Source organism: Elaeis guineensis, chromosome 3, assembly GCF_000442705.2.
Source record: "Elaeis guineensis isolate ETL-2024a chromosome 3, EG11, whole genome shotgun sequence".
In the NCBI taxonomy this organism is placed as follows: domain Eukaryota; kingdom Viridiplantae; phylum Streptophyta; class Magnoliopsida; order Arecales; family Arecaceae; genus Elaeis; species Elaeis guineensis.
Window position 1 is genome coordinate 129284172 of NC_025995.2, and position 23850 is coordinate 129308021.

The 23850-nt window shown below is 34.2% G+C and overlaps 1 protein-coding gene across 1 annotated transcript; it reads left to right on the forward strand.

Moving 5' to 3' along the window:
* Nucleotides 1-564: 564 nt before the first annotated feature.
* On the forward strand, nucleotides 565-23545 carry LOC105033984 (nuclear pore complex protein NUP1). Its single transcript, XM_010908996.4, is given in 9 exon segments — nucleotides 565-1038; nucleotides 2369-2415; nucleotides 3693-3856; nucleotides 4729-4927; nucleotides 5082-5181; nucleotides 5184-5383; nucleotides 5486-5566; nucleotides 22224-22703; nucleotides 22856-23545. Coding segments are annotated over 9 exon segments (2058 nt in total). The 5' UTR covers nucleotides 565-743; the 3' UTR covers nucleotides 23348-23545.
* The last annotated feature ends 305 nt before the right edge of the window (nucleotides 23546-23850 follow it).

Sequence of the window (23850 nt, forward strand, 5' to 3'; positions counted from 1 at the left end):
CCTGGACCTTGGATTGGGACTGGCAAATTTTGATATGACCTATTGATACGGATATGATACGAACGTATTTAGATGGATTTGGATTTAGAATAAATAGATTCTGATCATAAACGAATTGATCCATTTATGATACGATAAATTCGTATCTTAAGCGGATTGACCCATTTAACTAAAAATATTAAAACTGATTAATGGGTTGCATGATACGTTTAAATATATTTATTTTAAGATTATTTGAGAGTAAATTAGGAATGTTTGTAAATAAATTTAATTTTTTAAAATGATTTAGTTTTGTTTTAGAACTATGAATTAGCATAAATAATTAAATTATTTTTATATTTTTTTAATTTTAATTATTTTTTAATTAATTTAATTAAATTTTATAAATAAATTAAATAATTAAATAAATTATTAGATGAATTATATATCCATTTGATCAATCAATATGATTATTAATTATATGAGATATATTCAATTTATATATATTTGTATCATGTTTGTATTCTATGGATCGATCCATTTAATTAAATGGATCTTCGGATTGTATTGATCAGTATTGTATCGATACGATCCATTTATGACCTACCTTGGATCACCACGAAAAAGGTTACGCAGTACCAGCGAAGCCTGCCAGGAATCACGCCGAAGGCGGAGGGGGGAGAGCGTTCGCTCACGCTCCAGTTGCTCTAGAATTTTTTACAGTGGAAGAGCGGAGTACGCTGCCGAGAGAGAGAAGGAGAGCGATGGGGAATAACGAGAGAGAGAAAGAAGAGAAGAAAAGAATGGCGAGCAGAGAAGAAGCAACGGAGGAGCGGAGCGGCGGCGGCGCTGGCGGGAAGCTGGCAAGGCGACCCTTCCGGCGGATGGCGCAACCCACCCCGTACGACCGCCCGCCGAGGACTGCTGCTGCTTCTGCCGGGGAGGAGGGGCAAGGCGGATGGCTCTCCGGTCTTCTCATTCGTCCAGTTTCCAGACTGCTTCCTTCCCTCTTTTCCTCATCCTCCTCTCCCAGGCCCCCACACTCTCCGCCCTCTCCCGGTATGTATGGCTTTTTCTTCTTTCCCTTTACCCCTCTTTCTCGTTCATCGTGCGTTTGAGCCTGTCGTGCTATTCTACACTGTCATAGCTTCCATTCCTTCTCTACCAAGCAAGCTAGGGTTTGTGGGTCTTGTTTCATCCGGATTGATCGATTAGCTTTTACGAATGATTAGCTCTCCCTGAAGAAATTTTTGCGAGTATTGGGTCTTTCTGGGAATCATGCCATTCTTCAGCTACTCCTCGATCCCGATTGGGAGGATGGGGTAAACGTTATCGTGGAAAAATAAGATTTTGAAGTAATCGCTTCTTCTTTCCTGTTTCAGCTGAGTAAGGTTCATCTATTAGCTTCTTTTATAATTTTTCACCACATAATTTATGAAAGAATTTTGTATTCATGAGAATCGAGCAGTATGCGTTTGTCATACAAAAACGATATGATTTTTCAAGAAAACGCATCAAATACAGTAATTTGATGATTTCAGTCGTTAGCATGCATCGCTTATTGATTCTTTATGTTGATGAGAATATCCCAAGAATTTATTGGTCTTCCTTCTTGCTACCTTCAATTTCTTCTTTTTCTTTTTTTGGGCGAATATGTTAATTTGATGCCCATCTTTCTCTCTCTCTCTCTCGGTTCCTCCTTCCTTCCCTCCTGTGCGTGTGTGCACGCGTCTGGGGCAATCGTCTTGTTCATATTAACTGAAAGTCCAACAATCAAGTGGTGATGCATGTGTTCCACTAAACTGTAATCGAATCTAATTATTTCATAACTTAACAGCAACAGTAATTGAAAGACCAAAACAATATGAAGGCACATAATAAACACAATGATAATTTCGGTGCTTGTCACTATCATTGTCTCAGAAGATCAAGTTATCACTGCTTTTCACGTTGTTTACCAATAATTCTTGGAGAAATCTACTCAGGATATGCAATTATTCCATAGACAGCTGTGTGGATTCTACAGTACATGATTAGATTTATAAAGCTCAACGAATTATATCTAGTATACAGAATATTGTTCTGACTTTTCTGTTTTCTTTCCCCTATTTATCTATCTATCTATTTAGTTACTCGTTTCTTGATATATAAAATACATTTCATTAATATCTTATAGTACTATTACCTCCTTTGTTATATTATCTCATTTATCAGTTTAATACAAGTTTCTGCATGGATTATTAAGTTTTAATTCTATGCATGTGGACTTCCCGAGGATGAAATTTATTCACAGTGTGAGGGTTGCACAGTTACAAACTTTCTCTTTCATTGTTTCCCTGGTTTAAGATTCTTACCTAACTGGTACATTGGAATTTGCCATGTTCAACAGAAGATGAGCGAGAAGGCTTTGATGGAGTGTCTACAATGGTTTCTGATGTATGATTTTTTCTGCTTCTGTAGTTTGTTCTTCATACATCCTCATTGTTATTTACTGTAAGAAAGCTTATTTAGCAAGTTCATTTTGGCTAGTTGAGACTTGGAATTGGTAGTGACAGACATCATTAGTCATCTTGGATTAAAGGCTTTTGTATTTTTCTATTCCATCCTTTTATGTCATTCCATACCACAATCTTGTCTATCTGTTGTGTACATCATGCACAGTTCAAGCCAACCCTTTCACCATTCCTTGCATTTCTTTCTCGTGTTTTGGTCATATGAGCCTGCTAATTTGTGCATCTTTTTTCTGGTTTATTCCAATCTAGTGCTTTTAACTATTGTCATTTAAAGGGCATAAGGGGTTTTGCTTTTATCTGTGGTTCTTTGCTACATATGCATCATATGCTTAATTATATATCATGGGGAAAGGATAAGCTTTATGCAGTTACTATAAAGTAGGTATTTTTCTTCACTATTTGTGCCTACAAAGGGGAAAACTTTTAAAGTCTATCAGTGTTATTCTTTGCCTATATGGATAAATATTTATCCTCTATTGGTGAAACTGTGTTAAACTTATTTGTGGTCCTCTTTTTTTGTCTTACATTTAGGTCTATAACAATAGTATTCTCATCTCTCTAACACATCTTACATTCTAGTGTAATGATCCGTAATTTGCTCCTCCTCTTTTGCTTATCACATTTATTTTGACTTTTGAGTTTGGTTAATCCATAAAAAAAAATCAATGAGGACTTTATAGTCATGTCTCAACTTCATCCATCATACTGTAGTTCTGTTAGAATTTATTTACTGTAGTCATTAATTCTGTTTTCATGTGTAAGGATAGAGCATTATAACATACTGAAAGAACCGTTGCATTGCTAATTATGGGTTCTTTGTTGGATTGCTTCGTGAATTTTGTGTTTATGCTATTTTCACTTTCTTAAGATCAGGTAAGTTGTATTTGACTGACAATATCACACTAAACATTTAACGAATTACAATCTTGGAAATTATTTCATCATTTTTTATTAATTATATTCATGCACCAATTTTAGTTTATTTTTTCTAGGACATACTTATGGATGTATCAATTCATTTTTGTCCCCCTGACTTTGTTTTACTTCATCTGGTTGCTGGACAGCCGCTAATACACAAACTTTGTCCTGGACAATTTTTTTAAATGCTTCTCACAGGTCTTTTGCATTTTTCTTTTTAAACAATAAGCTAAGTCTTGCAGCATGATTTTCTCCTCTCTAACTTTAGCCATAAAGCTGCAGAATCAATTTGAAGAATCAACAGCTTCAGATGCTTCTGCTGAATCAGAGTGTCCTTTTGCTGGCCCTGAAGCTGACAAACTTTTAGAAAACAAAGTAACAAATGCATGTGATTGGAATGGGCTTGCTGAAATCGAGCAGCGGTTGAAACAGAAAATGTTCTCTAGGCAAGTTAATGTTCAATACTATTTTCACTCTTCTCCTTTTGTACCAAGAAATCTTTTTCATGCCAGAGGAGTTATAATGTTAGTTTAAGCTCATGGGTAATACTTTTGAATTGCATATTCAAGTAGCAACTGATGATAAATCTTTGTTGTTTTATATATGCTAATCTGACATCGAGTGAACTCACAAACATGCTCTACTGCTGGTCTAATGAAGTAACCATCATGGTGATATTGGATATTGCCTCACAAGGGAGACATGCCAATGCAGTTCTGTCTTCACTAGAGAGAGACCATCAGAGGAAGCACAATCACATCAACTGAATGAGTTCAATCTAATCCCCACTTTAGTTTCCTACAGAAGTTCCAGACTCAGAAAGCCAACAATTTGAGAAGTCTGAAGTTGTAGGATTTCATCTTTAACCTGTTTCTTAACCTTCTATATGAATCATTGAAGAATTTATGGCAACTTCAACATGTTATAAGTTTCTTTCCTGGATCTTGAATTATGTAAATGTGGGAGTCATCTGCAATCTCTCGCTCTCTCTCTCTCTCTCACACACACACACTCTCTCTCTCAAGCACTCACTCGCACACACAGATTGTTGAAAGATGGAAAAAATAGGGCATGCCCATCTTTGACAGTCTCTTGCACCTTTGAAATCTTATGGATATTTAGACTGCTATGTGCTTGGTATGTTGCTGAATATTACTTCACATGATTTTGATGCTTATAAAAATTTAGACCACTGTGCTTTCCTTTGGAGATCACTCAAGTTTTTAGGTCATTAACGATTCCTTTGGTTCCTATTTTGTTTGTTTGGTATTTATGGTTATACGATGATCTTATATTGAAGCTTCTTTTGGCTGTGCAGAGATGAAACAAACCGGTTAATAGAGTTGCTAAAATCCAGGACAACTGATCTTCCAAATGATGATGGACATGCTGGAGGCTTCATTGCTGAAGCTACAGAAGGTACATTGGGCCCACAAGATCTAATCACATCTGGAGAACTTGCTTTGCAGTCAGATTATCGGATGACTCCAAAGATTTTTTATTCTCACCATGCAGAAGTAAGAAGACAGTGTGTTTCAGCATATTCTTGACCCAGAAGCACTTCTCTTAGAGCCTACTCTAACATCCTTTAGATGGCTTTTCTTTTTCTCTTCTATGGTGTATCATAATGCCCAAATTTTGCTCATGTTTATGGCTTCATTGCTTCAATAGGCACATGGTGCTGGTTCCTCACCAGTTGAAATTGCAAGAGCTTACATGGAATCGTTAACGTCTGCTTCTGACCATGATTCTCAAAGTGGAAAATCAAAGATTGGAAAAATTCAGTTGGTAATGACATATCTTCACCCAAACTGCCCCAGTCAGCTGCAAAGGCACCAATATGCTGGCCAGGTGCAGTTGTGCCCAGCAATCACTACTATCTTACTCCTCAAACTCAAAGAGGCAGGACTGGGCTCCGCAATTTTCCCAGGATGCCTTATTCTGGTTCCATGTTTTCAAGATCTACTTCCAAGGTTTCTTTATTTCCTGGTTATGTATACTTGCAATATTGCATAGTTTTGTAAGGTATTGATCTTCAATATTTGTGACATTTTTCTTGCTTGCCGTGCTTGCAGTTTCAAGGCGGTGGTGAATGTTGTAAGATTTCTTTGGCTGGATGGAACCAGGCATCGACTTCTGTATTTGGCAGTGACATGGTACTTTTGTACTCATAGTTAACTAATTTGTGATGCAAGATCTTAGAATGTCCCAAGCATAGCCACAAGTATGGCATCAGGGAACAGTTTGCAAGATTGAAAGGCTTGGAATTTAGAAAAACATCTGCAAATTTGAGAAAAACTTGGAGAAAGTTCAGATTTTTTTAAAATAAAAAATAAAAATGAATATGTTTTCATATATACCTGCATACAGTAAGATGATAAATACTATTAAAGTTCTCGTGATAATACACATCACAATCTGAATCCTTCCCCAATTACAGCCCTAAGAAAAAATCGATCTTCATGATAAATATTTCAAAAGGGGGCAGAATTAGTTGGGATCTGGGAAGTTTGGAGAAGGATTAGGGGTTGGATCACAAATTTATAAAGGGCTGTCAATGATGATTGCTGAAGTAGGCAAGAGCCAACAAAGACCATTTCTTATGTTAGTTGAAAGCCCATCTTCTGTAAGGTTGCTTCAGTGTTTCAGATTTGAATAGAGGTTTTACTATTTCTCTCTCTTGTTTATCTGTTGGGGTTGGAGATGAGTGAAGTGTTAGATGTATGTCCTAGAAGTCAGATTGGCTGATATATATGTACACTTTCTGAGGCATAATTTTGTAATTGAATTTTTGAAATTAATAAACTTGGGTTATTTTTTCATTCATGTTATGTGTATTTTTTGTGTCCATGAATTGTCCGAGGGATTGACTTGGCAATGACATGTATTCTCAAGAGTCGAGAATTTGAGGTACGTGTCATTTGGGATGAATTCCTAAATGCTCTCGATTGATGGATCATCATAGGGACAGTGAATGATCCGGATAGATTGGTGCATGGGTCAGTTTCCTTCTCGGATAGACGAGTCCCGAGTCTATAATGTGGAGACACCGGAGTGAGAGTGCAGGTGCTTGATAGAGATCAAGGGTACTGAGTGTGACCAGCACGAGAAGTCATTTGGATGGCTGGCCATTCATCAGTGATTACTCGATGTTGCAGTTATATAGATAGTTCTTTGATCTACGGTGCCTCAGCTTTTCACAGTGGGGTTGCTGTAGTTTGATTGCACAATTACTTGATAATCTAGTCATTCAAAATTTTGCGGCGTATGTTGGCTACAGTAGGTCCATTGTAGGAATAGGATATGCACCAAGATGGAATCTGTCGATCCTGATAGATAGGGAGAGATTTTATGCAGTTTATGAGATTGAGTCCTAAAATCCATGGCCATGGTAGATGAATGATGGAAAGGAGTTTCCATAAGATTTCACATGAACTCGAATCGATTGAATCTGGCATATGACGGACAAATGGATTTGATGAATTATTCTTGACCTGCGTCTTATTGGGGCTCACGACAGAGGAACCGAACTACACGGTAACTGCATCTAGAGATTCAATATTTCATTCCGCTGGATTGTCATTATATACTGCTAGGTGTCACTGGTGGATTATGGGATCAATGAGAATTATTTTTGATAATCAATAATTCTCAATTGATTGAATTGAAAAGAGTTTCAGTCCATTGAAAAGAGTTTCCATGACATTATTGATGGAGATCAGAATGTATCTAATTATAAGACAGAATAGAACCTATGAGGTCACATAATATGATTAATAATTGATCCAATGCAATTGTTGCAATTGTCAAACTTGTTAAGAGTTTGTAAGTTATAGGAGGATTAATTAGTAATTGGATTGCTAATTGGCTCAATTTGATTGAGCAGTTGGGTTGAAATCAAGTCTAATTGAATTGAATTTGGTTTGGTTTGGGCTTGATTAGATCAAGCTTAATTGGATTATAAGATAATCTAATTGCAAAGAAGATCAATTTCCAATTTGATTAGGACTTGAGTGCACCTAATTCCTAATTTGATTAGGATGTAATTGGTCTCCTAGTTGGACTAGAATTTTTCTCAAATTGGTTGCAACCAAATCCTATTTGATCAGGGTTTTGACTAGGTTTTGACTAAGGTATCTAGAGAGCCCAAGAGAACTTGGATTCTCTCTCTTCCTTGTGCCCCATATAAGCCATGCCCCATATATTATCCACGCCCCCTTTCTCTTATGATTTAGCGTGAGATTTCTCACGTTAAAAGAAGCCACGTCCATTCCTTTCTTTTGTTTAGCGTGAAACCCTAAGAGAGGGAGGCATCCAAAAGTTGGATGCCTCTTAAACTCTTATCTAGATAAGATAACACGCCAAATTAAAAGGGAGATGGGGATTACATGCTAAAAATTCAATTCTCTCCTTGGGTGTGAGATATAGGTAGCGTCGTTCCTCTTCTTGGGTGTGGAATATTGAGGGACACAAAACATCCTTTTGTTGCGTGAAATAGAGGAAAACATCCTTTTGGGCGTGAGATCCTTAAGGGGTTTTTTAGGGTGGCATGGGTTTTGAGAGAAGAAAATAAGATAGAGAGGAAGGGGTTTTTCCTATTATTCTTCCTCTTCTTCTTCTCTAAGAGGATCTGATAGAAACAACGGAGAAAATCTGCATCAACCATCAGGAGGCGATTTCTGCAAGGGAGCTAGCACTCCGATGAAATTAAGGGCCTCTGATCGGATCTAAGGCTTCGTGTGGATACCAGTAGAGGTCGGATGCATGTGTGGCTCTGCAGAAATCTCATCGGATTACCACGGCAATCGGATTGCGGTGAAAAGCTACCCACGCAAGGTAAAATCACTAATCTAATTTTTAAATTTCAGAATCTTAATTTCAGTATGTGAATGCTCTTGGCTATGTGTAGATTAGATTTATATTTTGTATGCATGCTTGATTTAAAAAGATTTTAAATCTAGATTAGTTTAGTTTTCGCTGCGATTTGATTTTTGCATGCGTATTCCGAAAGTTGGATTTCCTTCATGAAGGTGTGCAGACCCTACAATAAAGGATGTTGGTAGTGAAAGAGGAGAAAGCTAAAGTGTTACAATTGGGAGGTTTGAGATCAAAACATAAAGGGATGTGGTGACATGTGACAACTGAGAAATGTTCTCAGTTTTCTATCTGTTTTTTCTCTCACTTTCTTGATTGTTGTCCAGAAATGTAGCAACCCAAGAGAGGGGGTTGAATTAGGTTCTTTAAAAATTTTAGTTAAATTAAACTTTAAGCAAATATGTGCTTCTAATGAGATTAATTTTAGTGATTGTGTTGTGTATGATATATGCAACAGTGGAATTAAAAAATAAGTGAAGCTATGTAAGAATTAAACAGTGCAAAGCAAGTAAAATGAACAAAATAAGGCACAATACATATACAATAAATTTATAGTGGTTTGATGCAATTCCGTACCTACGTCCACTCTCCAAGCTCTTCTTGAAAATTTTACTATAATCTCCCAGATTATAAAGCGTTTGTTTTACTTGGACTCACAAACAAATCTAATTGATTTTTCGGGATCACGAACCAAAATTTTACATCGATTATTTTTCGCGCTCACAATCAATCCAGTTGGTTTTATGGGCTCACCAACTAAACCTACAATATCCAATTTCGGACTTGGATGGGCCTTTTTCCTAAGTTTCTTTCCTCCAAAAAAACTTGTAAAGAAAACAAAAATACAAGAAGATAGAATTTCAGCACAAATAAAAATAGAAAAATAAACTCTTTAAGCTTGGAGAAGTTGCTGATTGTTTGCTTGATTGAGGTTTGAACTTCTCTTGTTTGAAGCTTGAGAGGATGTAGAAGTTGAAGAAGATTTTTCTTGAAAGCACATTCAAAATTCTGCACTTAATTTCTCTCTTTTTTTTCTCTCAAGGATATTCAATGGTCCTCACATAAACCGATATGTTCCTTTTTTTAATCCTTTTCTCTTGGCTCTTCATTAAGTTTGGAAACTTTTAAATCCTTTTTAGAAGCAAAACTAGCTATTTCTGGCTGTCAGGAAATAAAAACTAGCCGTTAGAAATAATTCTGCATACTTCTGAAATTCTGCAGAACTATTCGTTAGACTTCGAGTCGACTTGGATAGGATTCGAGTCGACTCGAGCTGTCTGTAAGTCCGCTTGAGCTTTTTTTTAAAAATCCGACTTTCTATCTTTTTCTAGAACTTCAGCTCGGATATTGAGTCGACTCGAAAGTCTGCTCGAATTTTTGTGAGTCCGCTCAAATTTCTACGAGTCTATTTGGATTTTCTGTCTTTTTTTCTTTAAGTTGATTCGGATGACACTCGAGTTGACTCGAGTGCATGTTGGCTGAAATTGTAGCATGCCAAAATTTTTTTTCTTCTATTGTTCAATTTGAATTGACTCGAATGAAATTTGAGTTGACTCGGATGACAATCAATTGAAAAATACTGAATAAATTTCTGCATGAGTGGCTTTTTGACTTCAACTTTTGAGAACTTCTTCTATCTTGATTTTTAAGATCTTTTACAGCATTTAGGCTTTCAAAAATTTCTTGTTTGAGTCTCATTTGACCATTAATCATCATTCTTTTCAGAGGATTTCTTCTACAAATAATTTTTTCATTTTAAGCATCTAAAAAATCTTACATTCACTCGTGAACACATGATTAGTACCATAATCACTCAACATTTTGTAATCATCAAAATCAATCATAGGGTCAACAATCTCTCATTTTTTGATGATGATAAAATTATGAGTATATGCATAATAAAGTATAATGTGCTTCAACTAATTTATCAATATGAATATGAATCATAAAATGAATAAGTAAGCACTTACAAGAACATACTTTATGAATGTTTCAATAAGATTTATCAAAGTATTTTCATTATAAGTTTTGACACCAAAATTAAATACCAATATTCAAGATGGCATATATCCAAACATATTCATTTTATATAAACATTTTAAGCAAGCAAATGAGCATCTTACATCTTAAGCATATCTTTCTCCCATATACTCAATTTAAACATAAAGCATGTGAGCATGTAATTAATTCAAACATAAACTCAACAAGCATATACTCAACATAACATCTCTTCCTTTTTTTGACAGCATCAAAAAGTTCAAGAAAAAGATTTAAGATGAATCATCAAAATCAATTCAAATTCAAATATACGCATATTCAAATTTGACTTAAGTTCTCCTTTCAAATTTAATTTTTCTTTGTTTGAAACAATGTAGATTTCGAAACTTTCCTTCTCTTTTTTAAATGAGTCAAAAATATGTATCAAATTTAATTCAAGCTTGGCTAGTTTTTGTGTCAATTAAGTTTTGAGCAATGTAAGCTTGATAGTACTTCTCTTTGTTCTCAAAAGTAAGAATGCAAAAATATTTTCATAAATACAGTTGAACATATGCTTTGAGCTTTAAGGATCCAAGAGATAGAACTTTTTCAATGCTAAGGATTTTGAATAGATCATTCAAAGCAAATCGTAAGAGATATTTAATTTGATGCATAAAGATATTAATCTTTGGAATTATCTCAAGGAAATAATGTCAGGACGATACAAAATAAATTTGAGACAAAGCATCCTTTTCGTTTTGCCAAATGATAAGTTTTGCCAAATGATAAGTAGATAGAGTTCAAGACAATAACAAGTTGTCCAATACTAATTGTGAAAAATTATGATATCAATCGATTTAGCTTTTGATCAAAAAGATGAATCGATTAAATTCAGATCAAATTATTTTGATAAATTATTTTGAATTGATATCAATAGATCATACAAGATAAATCATAGAGAGATTTTTGTTTAAATTTAGATCTTTCTTTTCTTAAGAAATATCACTCAATTAAGTTCAAAAAAGGTATGATTTTTTTTTTTAAATTTATCTCAAATGATATCATATTAGCTATACCAAACCAAATTTGAGACAAAACAATTTTTTCTTTTTGCCCAAAGATAAAACAATAGAATTTCAAGCAAAAATAAACTATTTGATACCAATTAGGATACCAATTGTAATAGTATTCTTGAGAAATTCTATTTGATACAAATTGAAAGAAGTTTGAACTTATTTCTTTTAAAAACAATCCATTGAAAATAGAAAATAATTAATTTAATTTTTTTGATACCAAATATTTTGAAATTCAATCCAAATAGCGGCTATCCAAAAAAAAATATTTTTCTTCTTTTGATCAATGTAAATTTATAAGCACATCTCTTCCTTTATGAATAATGGTGGATGCATTAAACAGATTCTCAAATTCAATTATGGTAGAGCTTGAGTTTTAAGAATTTTAGAGAGTTGAAATTTTTCAGTGATTAAGGATAAGCATAAGATCAACTTCCTTTCTTTCTTTGAAAAGTATTAATCATTTAAGTTCTTAAAGGATGTCATTTTTCTAGATTTGTCTCGAAAGATATCATATCAAAAATGTATCGAAGCGAGGTATGGTATTGAGTAAAGTATACTTGAGAAGAAGATAGTTTTATATCAATTATTTTGAAAATCAAATCAAATAGTATCTTTTTTGAAAGATTTTCTTGATATCAAATGAAAACACCATTTGAAGTTTTCAAATTCAATTCTCAAAAATAAATCAATGAAGCAAAATATTTTTTTAAATTTCATCTGGAAACTAATTGTGAAAAGAACTTTTCTTCCTCATTTTGAAATCAAAATTAACTTGGTTGGTTTCATAAAATACAATTTCAATAGTGCATTTTTTTTCTTAAAATCATAAATTCAAAAAGAAATGCTTTTTAAATTTAGTTAAGGAATAGCTTTGAGCTTTAAAAATTCAAAAGAAATAGAGCTACTCAATTTTTAAGGATTTTGAGCATTAAAATTAGCTATAAGATATATATATATATATATATTTTAAATCTCTTCCTTTTTCTTTAAGCGGTATCAATTCATTCAAGTTCATTAGTTTTTCGAATTTTTCTCGAATGATACCATATCAAGAGTATATCAATGCAAAATAAATTTGAGAAAAATATTTAATTATTTTGCCAAAAATAACTCAATAAAATACAAGGCAAGAATGACACTATTGATACTAAGTTGGAAAAATTTTTTAAGATAAATTTTTTTGATACCAATTGTGAAAATAATCAAATTTATATTAATTATTTAGAAAATAAAATCTGATACTTATAATAACTCTTTTAAAGTAAAATTTGATATCACTTGAATTGAATTTTAGATCAATTTTGATTTTCATGAAACTTTAATACCACTTAATGATTAGAGAAAAGTAAGTTTTTAAATTCAAAAAAATAATGATCAATAATGATAAAGCATAAGAATATGATTTAAATTTAGCTTGATACCAATTGATTGTTAGAAACAAAGATAGGATCAAGTCATGATAGTACATGATAGCATAAATATGAGGAACTAGTTAAATGATCAAAAGCACATAATAGCATAAATCAAAGTACAAATGTTCATCAATAAATTCTTTTTTAGAAATAAAAATAATTTTCTAAAATAAATCAAAAATGGTTTCTCTTGTTAAGTTCAAAAATCAAATTCATTTTTTGATAACAATCAAATCCGAGCAAATTAATAAAGATGATAATCAAATTTTATGAAATGGATAAAACTACATAGATGCTCAAGTATATCAAAATAAACAAAATAAACAAGTTCATCAAAATTTTTGTTTAGAAGTTTAAAAATGATTTTTCTCCAAAACATATTAAATTGATCACAACAAACAGGGTTTAAATATTTATCAATAATTTCTATTTTACGATTAATAATGATTTATTCTATTAAGTTTTCAAGATAATATTTCACATAATGTTTTCTCCTATTTTCATACTTAGTGTTCGAAAGCTTGATTTACTTAATTCTCCTCTAGTTTAATAGTTAATGCTATAAGTTCATTTATCTTGGTTCTTCCTCTTTTTCTTCTAAATCATGCACTTTTATTCAATTTGATCAAGTATTCTTTTAAATTTAATATTAGCTTATATGTATTTCTCTCCCCTTAGTTCTATAAACAAGACAAATATTCAATTAAGCAAATAAGGATAATCATTAAATAAGTAGACACATCAAACACATTAAGTTTAATAAAAAGTTATATTTTCATTGATTTGCTAAAACATGATTACAAAAGTGATCTAAATTTTTATTATTTTAAACATGAAAAACAAGATATATGAGAGCTATGTCCTAAGGATTTCAAAAATGGATTGCTAGGGTCATTAAAGTTCTAAGAAAGAAATCCTAGCATCCTAAGTGAGAGTAGGTTGGTATAGCTTTAAGAAGAAATCCAGATTGACTAGATGGAGAGGTTGATTTAATATCTCCAAATAATTGGCCTCAGTCACGCACATACTTCCTCGCTGAAATGATAGCTTGAATTAATTACATTGACTCTTTTTGACCAATGATTGTACCTCCATCAGATCTCATCTTACCTACTGTGCCTATGGAGTATACCTCTGAATCTTTGTACAAACAGAAAGAATGATTCTGGTGAAAATTCTATTGATAAATGCATTCTCATCCAGTATACCAAATGATCAATATGAGCTCTCTGGATGATCGGTCTATGGAGGTGGAGCTATTTTTGTTTATACTACTGGATCTTCAATCTTAACATCTATTATAGCATGAGTGCTGGTATGCAAAATGAAATCTTCTGAAGAATGTGATGTACGACTAATATGAACATTCTGCTAGTCATAGTAGTCACATTTCTATACTCAGCTGACTGGCACTGATATCCTCAATATCCTTGACATCATCTCAAACTAACATAAATTTCAAATATATCACTGTTTGAGACAATCCAAGGTGCTCCTAGCATGCATCCAATATTATCTACATCCATCTCAATCTGCATGTCTTTTATTTTGAAAACTAGATCTTCAACTTTCATTTTTATGCAAACATAAAATTCTCTTACTGATCTAGGGTAGGTGAGCAAATCCAAGGAGCAGATAAATTTTCAGCCCATCAGTAGATATCCTTAGTGTCCAAGCTAATGTTATATCATCCAACACAATACGGACACTTCAAACTTTTGAGTCTAAATTTTCAATCTCAAGCTTTATGTTTCCAAAGAATTTTTGAACTGAGTTTGGACTGATCAAAAGAATACAGAATTTCTTAGCCCAGTCTCTTAATTTTCTATCCAATTAAAATTCTTTTTTGCTCTAGAAACTCAGATTATTTTGATGCTTGGTCCTTCTTTGTATGGAAAAATGATTTGGAAAAGCGCTAAATTTTTAAATTTTTGCGCGAAACTTTCTCTTCCTTTGTGCCAATTACTTTTGAGGTGCCATTGGAGAACAAGGATCACAAGAATAGGATGGAAATAAAAAGAAAGGTCCAATTTTGATGGGAGAGGGGTTTGAAAAGAATTACGGCTCGAGAAATTTAAAAATAGAATGATAGAGCCTTGGGATATTTTTACTTAAAAAATCCATCCCAGACATAGGGGTCGACTCCTGTTAAACTCGAGTCGACTCCTGATGAGGGGTCGACTCCAGTAAAATTGGGGGTCGACTTCTTAGAGAATTATTTTTTTCTTGAAACCATGAGTTGACTTCTCGAGTCTAAGAGTCGACTTCTTAATGCAGAAAACAGTTCAAGAAGTTTTGATTCAAAAAAAATATAGTCTAATTGAATGGGAATCAATAGTAAATCAATTCAATGATCAAGAATGATATTTGAATCAATTTGGGGGATTAAGAACTAATCAAATTGGTTAAGAGCAAATCAAAGGAGATCTAGATAATGGCTTTAAGAGTTAGGTTCCACTATGAGATTTTCAAAGCCTTGAAGATCAAGCTAAGATACATTGCAAATCAACAACATCAAGCACTTGATATTTTATAAATTGATGACTTATCTTGAAGTTCTTAAATGATGCAATTTTTAGGAGATTTCAATAATTGCATGTCTTATGAGAATGTCAGTTGGATTTGTGATATTAGTATGCAAGTAATTTGTTATCCAATTAAGTTTTTTTTAAAAAAATTTAAATTTAAGTCTTTCAAGACAACATGATATGGGGGGACTAGGATAACTTGCTGAATTTAAAATTAGGATTTATGCTCATAAGGCTTAATGCAATGCATAGAATAAAAAGAGTATGATGATCAACACATTCAAGCAATAGAGCAAGATTATTGTAAATTAATTAATGATCGAATCATTCAAATCATAAAGTATGATCATTATAAATCATCAAAATCAAATATTTAAACTAAATAATTTCAGTATATATATTGATGGCATGATGTGTGAAGAGTTTAACATTTACCAAACGTCATTACTTATCCTTTTTCATTCCAAAGCATGCATCCTTGAAATTTTTTTTTTTTCATTCCATTGGATGCTTAGTGTACCTACAAAATCATTTTATAATTTTTGGTACCCAAGCCATCTTGGGTCCATTAAGGTTAGGACACATGGTTTTTTTTGGAATCCAAATTTATTTTACCAAAGTATGGCTAATTCTTTTAAAATTATATTCTAAAATTTTATGGTCTACTTTGTTACATCTATAGCAAATGATCGAATGATTTTCATAACAAGCTCTTGAAAATATATTTTTGACTATTTTCTTTTTTCTTAAAGAATTCAAACTAATTTCAGCTTTGTGAAAAACAGATTTTTGATTTTTCAACATTAATTGAAGCTTTTCATAACTAAATTTGAACTTTTTAGCAATTGGTTTCAATGTTTCAATCTCTTTTCTAAATTAGGCATTTTCACTTATTAGAGATTTGTCAGATTTCAAAAGAATTTGTTTTTCTTCATCTAACATTTTCTTTTCTTTCAACATGTCATCTTTTTCCATCAAAATTTTATTCTTTTCTTCAGATAAAGATATATTTAAACTTTTAAGCTCCTTATTTTTCAGCGTTAACTTTTTATATTCATCCATTAGATCATTGAAGGCTTCATATAATTCATCTAATGTAAAGTCAGAAAAATTTTCAAGATTTACCTCATTGTCCTTAGTCATGAGACAAAGATTGGCAATACCTTCTTTCTCTTTCTCATTTTTTTCTATGCCTTGCTCTCCCTTAATCAATACTTTTTTTCCCTTTGTTTCTTCTTCTTCTTTCTATCCTCGTGAGCCATGAGGCATAGGTTGGGGTCAGCTTTTTTTTTTCTTGGAAGCTTGATTCTTTTTTTTGATTTGCTCTCTCATAAGTTCTTTTCAATTTCTTTTATACTTGTGTAGCTGAAATACATGAAGAAATTGCATTAAATACATTTATGTCTAATGAACAATAAAGTAAATTCATTGTCTTAGCATTTAGTTGGATCTTTTCTTTATCATGCTCAATTAATGCATTGGGTGTGTGTAGGCCATTGACTATAATTTTTCATAAACTATAATTGTGTGCTTGTATGAAAATTTTTATCCTAGCTTTCCAATAGATATAATTTGATCCATTATAGTGGGGTGTATCTATAGAATATCTTTCATTAAACAAGAATTCCATTTAGGTTGTCATGATCTTTAACTCTAGACTGCTAGGCCAACAATAAATAACAGAGCACCTGTTGTGATACCACTTGTTGCCCAGAAATATACCCAAGAAGGGGGATGAATTGAATTCTTTAAAAATTTTGGCTAAATTAAACTTTAAGCAAATATGTGTTTCTAATGAGATTAATTTCAGTTATTGTATTGTGTATGATATATGCAATAGCGGAATTAAAAAATAAGTGAAGCCATCAAGGTTCGCTGTACCGGTACCGAACGGTGTGCCGATCCCGGATCGATATGGTACGATACCGGTACCGTACCGTACCGACATACGGTATGCTTGGGCGTACCGACACGGTACGCTTGGGCGTACCGGCCCGATACCGGTACACAATATTTTTTTCGATTTTTAATTTTTTTTTTGGATTTTTGAAGTTAATAATTGATAAATACAACTTTAATATGGCATTATATTGTATATTATTGACATATTTGGGTTCAATTTGGAGTTAGATTGCGGTATAAAGACTCTTAATAGCCATATGTTGCAATCGAATCAGTTTCATGCAGAAGGAAATGGGTTTGGAAGATTCAGAACACATCATAAAGCCCTCAACCATTTAACTTGATTAAAATTAGGGTGGTAAAACATCTGAACTCTCTCCTATTTGACTTATTTATGAAAAGCCTTGCTTTAATTGTGATCCTATATGATATCGTATATAACAGTTTAAGCTTCCAGCATCACAACATTATGCAACCAGAAGTTATTCAATTTTATGATTCCACTATAAGAATTTCTTCATTAACTCTGAGACAGATATACCACTACTAGCATCACAAGATTTATGATATTGATACAATCAGATATTATTCAATTTTATGATGCCATTTTGAGTTACTAATTGGAATATTAGATATCGTCCATGCTTCTTTTTTAATCATAAATGCTGAGTGTTGTGTGATTATAATACTGAGATTTTTATTTTAAAATCTTGTTGAGGCCTCTAAACTATCTGTTACAACTGCGATTAATTGTTGTGGAAACGAATACTTAAAACGGTACGAATGCACAGGGTTAAATGAGCAAGGAGTCATGGTACCAAACAGGGAGAAGGGTAATGGTAAATGCTTAGTAATTGTTGGGACGGGGCACCTCTATTACTAGCTATCAGAGGTTCAAAATTTTCTTTCAGGTTCCTCTCAAGTTCTCAGAATGCTTCCCTAGGTATTTCCATCTGTTTGGTGATGAAAAATCAAATCAAATTCATCTTACGAGTTGGATTTTGATGAACTAATATATGGTACAAGCTTTACAATCTCGGTACCGGATCTTATACTGACACCATTCTATTATAATACCAATATATATTTCAATTTGGTACAAAACAACATACCAAATATTGGTATAATATGAAATAACATATCAATATGATATAATACATTATATCGGATACTACAAGACAGATGGTATAACAGATATGATAGAGAGAGATGTGCTTGAGGTTTCATTTTATTTCAGATACCAAGAAAATAACACAAGATCCTCATCAAACTGAGCCACCTTCCCCCCTCCCCCTTTTCCATGGGCGGTACGGTTCGGTTCACCCCGAACCGGTCCAGAACGGAGCCGTACCGTCCGGTTTCGGGCGGTATGGGCCCGAACCGCACCGAACCGCCCGGTTCGGTGCGGTTCGGGGTCTTTTTCCGAAAAAAAGGCCCGAACCGGACCGGTAAGGGACCAGTCCGGCTCGGTACGCCCCGTACCGGGTGGTTCGGCCCGGTACGGCGAACCAAGCTATGTAAGAATTAAACTAGTGCAAAACAAGTAAAGTAAAATGAACAAAATAAGGTACAACATAAATACAAAAAATTTATAGTGGTTCGATGCAATCCCGCACCTACGTCCACTTTTCAAGCTTTTTTTGAGAATTTCACTATAATCCTTTAGATTACAGTACGTTTGTTTTACCTGGGCTCACAGACAAATCCAGTTGATTTTTCGAGATCATCAACTAAAATCTTACATCAATTATTTTTCGGGCTCACAATCAATCTAGTTGGTTTTACGGGCTCACCAACTAAACCTACAATATCCATTTTGGATTTGGATGGGCCTTTATCCCAAATTTCTTTTTCGCAAAGAAACTTGTAAAAAAAATAAAAATACAAGAAGATAGAATTTCAATATAAATAAAAATAGAAAAATAAACTCTTTGAGCTCGGAGAAGTTGCTGATTGTTTGCTTGATTGAGGCTTGAACTTCTCTTGTTTGAAGCTTGAGAGGATGTAGAAGAAGTTAAAGAAGATTTCTCTTGAAAGCACACTCAAAATTCTGCACTTAATTTTTCTCTTTTCTTTCTCTCAAGGATATTCAATGGTCCTCACATAAACTGATGTGTTTCTCTTTTTAATCCTCTTCTCTTGACTTTTTATTAAATTTGGAAGCTTTTAAATCTTTTTTAGAAACTAAACTAGCCGTTCTTAGCTGTTAGAAAACAAAAACTAGAGTTAGAAATAATTCTGTATACTTCTGAAATTCTGTAGAACTAGCCGTTAGACTTTGAGTTGACTCGGATAGGATTTGAGTCGACTTGAGCTGTCTGCAAGTCTGCTCGAGTCTTTTTTCTAAAAATCTGGCTTTCTATCTTTTTCTAAGAACTTCAGTTCAGATATTCGAATCGATTCGAAGGTTTGTTTGAATTTCGTGAATCCGTTCGAATTTCTGTGAGTCCACTCGAATTTCTGCGAGTCTACTCGGATGTTTTGCACTTTTTCCTTTGAGTTGACTTGGATGACACTCGAGTCGACTCGAGTGCGGCGGGCTGAAATTTTAGCATGCCAAAATCCTCTTTTCTTCTATTTTTCAGCTCAAGTCGACTTGAATGAAATTTGAATCGACTTGGATGACAACCAATTAAAAAATGCTGAATAAATTTCTGCATGGGTGGCTTTTTGACTTCAACTTTTGAGAACTTCCACCTTGATTTCTAAGATTTTTTCACGGTATTTAGGCTTCCAAAAATTTCTTGTTTGAGTCTTATTTGATCATTAATCATCATTCTTTTGAAAGGATTTCTTCTACCAATAATTTCTTCATTTAAGCATCTAGAAAATTCTACATTCACTTGTGAACACATGATTAGTATCATAATCACTCAATATTTTGTAATTATTAAAATTAATCATAGGATCAACATTGATTTCTTTTAAAGCCTTCGAGCCAAGTCCCAAACATCCAGTCCTCTTGAGAATCGCAGATATGAAGTGCATGGGGCCCTACAGTCCATGACACAGCAGTGAATATTTGTCCAGTTGTGGTTTATTTGTGAATCTTGGGAATTCTGCAACTTATTCATGAGCAGTTCGTGAACCTACAAACTACTTGCAGAGTCAACCCTCTCTCTCTCTCTCTTTCACACACACACACACACACATTTTTGTACCTTATTGCCCTTGGCATATGTGATCTGATTAGCATCCTTAAATAGTTGGAACTAGGCATGTTCATTCTGGTAATGTCTTATAAGGTTCAAAATTATGCTGGAATACTTTATGCGCAACTTTTGCAATGAAAAAGATCAAAAATATGAATTTGTTATTAAATGGAAATATCAGTAAATAGACAAAGTTAGGGAAGCCAAACGTGGATGTACTATCACCCAAGTAAGAAGAGTAGTCCTCTTCAATAATGTATGTGATGCTGGTTACTTTGAGACTCATCTTTTTTATTCTTTTGGGGAAACTTTGATTTTTAAATTATCAGAGTTCTTGAGAATTACATTGAAATATGTTCTTTAAAATAAGACCAAGGCTCCTAGAACACTAAGTGAGCCCTTCTACATCCTGCTTTTTATTTTTCTAAGACAGCTATTTTTTTCTGGCCTGCCTTCCAACAAAAGGTGTGAGGTTATCTCCCTTCTTTTTTCCTTGTAATCAAGAAGCAGATTCTGCATTATATATGGTTGAAACCTGTCCATTTCTTTTCTTGTCATCTCAAAATTCACGATACTGTTTTGACTAATCAATCTAAAGAAGGTTGGACCTTCAAAAAAGGTTGGTCAGAAGCGTAGGTATCCCTTTCCTTGGACATTTTCTTTCCCTATTTAAGAAAGCAAAAGAAGTCTTGATAGGGTAGTGGTCCATAATTTGCATTTCTTTCCGACTTCTGTTGCATGCTTGGGACCTGCACTAGAAAGAGTGTCCAATAAACTGAAGATCTGTGAGATACGTTGTCTCAAAAACCCCTTGTCGATAGGTGAAATGTACCCATGACTGTTCTTAGCAACCAGCATTCTGTTGTAAGTGAAGGCCTTATTGTTAACATCAAGTCTGGATACTAGTTGGGAGAAAAGTGCAAGTGGAGTCTAAAAACAATGTCTGTTAGTCTTAACAAAAACTTCTTTCCCTTGGGGCATGAAAGTATTGTGCCCTTTATATTCTTTCAAATAGATCTGTTTTTAGGAAAAAATCCCAATTTCTCTAATTATTTTTCTTCGATTAAATAATTTTTTCCTACTAATATCATTCCAGAAATTATTTGTGGTTTCCAACCGCCTCTACGTCTCCATGAGCTTATGATCTAACCTACTTTGATTTGATTTTGCAAACTTGAAGACAAATAACCTTTTCATCATTATTTTATCCTTGTGATTTTTTCCCTGATTTTTTGAATTGGTTCACTATGATAGTCAGAATAGCAGACTTGAGTGATTGATGAGGTAATTGAAGAGATTAGGAAAGGATTGCTCTGCATAAAGTGCTGCTACCAGTGGGAGAGGAGACGTTCCCCTTGGCAATAACAAATTTTCCGTCTTTTTGATAGCATGCATTATCCTGCATATCAGTGCATAACCTAGTGGCAAGTCTTGCCGTGTTGTTGGATTGGTAGTGATTCAAATTCTAGAGAGTTTTGTTCTCAAGGAACTATCATCGCGCCTATACACTGACATCTATGGCCCATTGGGCTCTAGTTGCTGGTTAATCACACCAAAAGGATGAGGAAGATGAACTTCTATCTGAAAGGGTGACCCATATACAAGGATGATTTTTTCTTTAATACTAAATTCCTCATTGACTGCTTTGTGAAGCCGAGAAACTCACAAATATTGAGGGAGGGTAATCGCTGCCATGTTGACTAGGATTTGTTATGGTTGTTCTTCGCCACTAATTTCAGAATTAAGTGTAGCTAACAAAAGGTTCTTTTTTTGTGTAGAGAGAATAGGTTTCTGTATCCTACAAGTCACTGAGCTTTTAGAATATTTATTGCATTTCACGTTATATATGGCATTTACTAACCCATTGTGTTGCCTTCTGGTTTCCTGAAAGGTGGTGAAAAGAACTTTAGATGATGGGCTCGCATCAGTTGGCCCTGTCCATCAAATCCATCAGAAAAATGTGCCAAATGCTTGCATAGCAACGGCTCCATCTGGTTTTGCTGCTACTTTCTCACTGCCATCAGGGCCGCCTGAAAAAGGTGCATCAGAGGGTACCCTGTTGGAATTTCAATCTGCCAAAGCAAATGATGAAATTTCCAGGTATATGGTCGGTTCTTCAACTGTTCATCCACAATCCAGTGCAACAGCTTGCAAAATATTAAGGCATCTTGAAAGAACTGTTCCTTCTGCCGAAGAAAAATCACTAGACTTAAAGCTGGATATAGCAGGGATGGAGGTTCCTTCAATGCCTTCTACTCCTGTGATGGGTGGGCAGGGTGACAGGTTCAATGTAAGTGTCTATGGTGATCAAAAACCAGGTGGCTTATTTGGAAGGGATATTGGTGAGCAAGAACATGTAGATGCAGAAAAGGTATGACTATTTTCGTGAGTAAAAATCCTGCTTCTTTTCCTCAGAAAAAAGAAAGATCCTGCTTCAAGGTACTTGTTTTTCTGTCCAAATCACATGTAGATATGAAAATCAGCACATATTTTGACGGTTTATTTTTGCCTTTCATGCTGTAGGTTTTGCCTGGGCTATATATGAGCAAAAATCATGAGGACAAGTTGTTGTCAAGCCCATCGCAGAGCAGTCAACAAGGCAACACCACAGCTGGCTCTGAGGTGTTTCAGATACCCAGGCCCGTGCATCATTCATCTGGTTTCAAACCAGCCTTGTCCTCTCTCTTTACCACCAATCCAACGAGTGAAAGTTCTGATATTGGCTGCAGCTTTACATTTCCTGTTTCTGTAGCTTCAAATTCCTTTTCTGAACCACCACCGACACCTACCATCACTAAATCTCAAGCAGTGAGCAGAATGTCCAGAAACAGCGAAGGAAGTGTTCCATCATTTAGTTTTGGTTCATCCACCGTTGATAGTGGCCTTGTTTTCTCATTTGGTTCCATTGCCAGCTCCACTTTAACTGAGACTGCGACCCCAGGGTTCAAGTTTGGATCTAATGAGAACCGCAGGTTATCCTTCAAGTCACTTAGCAGTGATGCCATTTGCTATTGATGGTACTGGAAAAAATGTACAATTTTCTTCTGTCCTTTCTAAGCTGGATTCGGTTTTCCCCACCCCTTGCTGTTATTCTGGTAGTTCATAAAGATTTTTGATGGCTGTTGCATTCTAGTAGTCAATATTCAGTTTTGTGGAATGTGTACAACTACACTAATGATAACAATTCTTTTTTGAGGGAAGTATTCATAGCAATTCTCTTTTGGATGTTGCATTCATGGCTTGATTGGTTCAGCCAGGCCGTTAGTTACAATATCAATGCAATCACCATGTGATGTAGTCAGAGGAATATGCAGTGCACGTGAAGGACTGGCAAAGCTTTATTTAAGTTAATTGACAGAACTGGATTCTGTTAGATTTTCTGTGCGCTATTTATACTGTTGCATAGCCTAAGCGTGCGGTGGGATTGAGAGCAAAGAAATGCCTCGTAAATTTATGAGCTTGGAATCAGCAAATGTTATTGGAATTTAGGAGTGAACACCATCAATGCTGGCACTGAT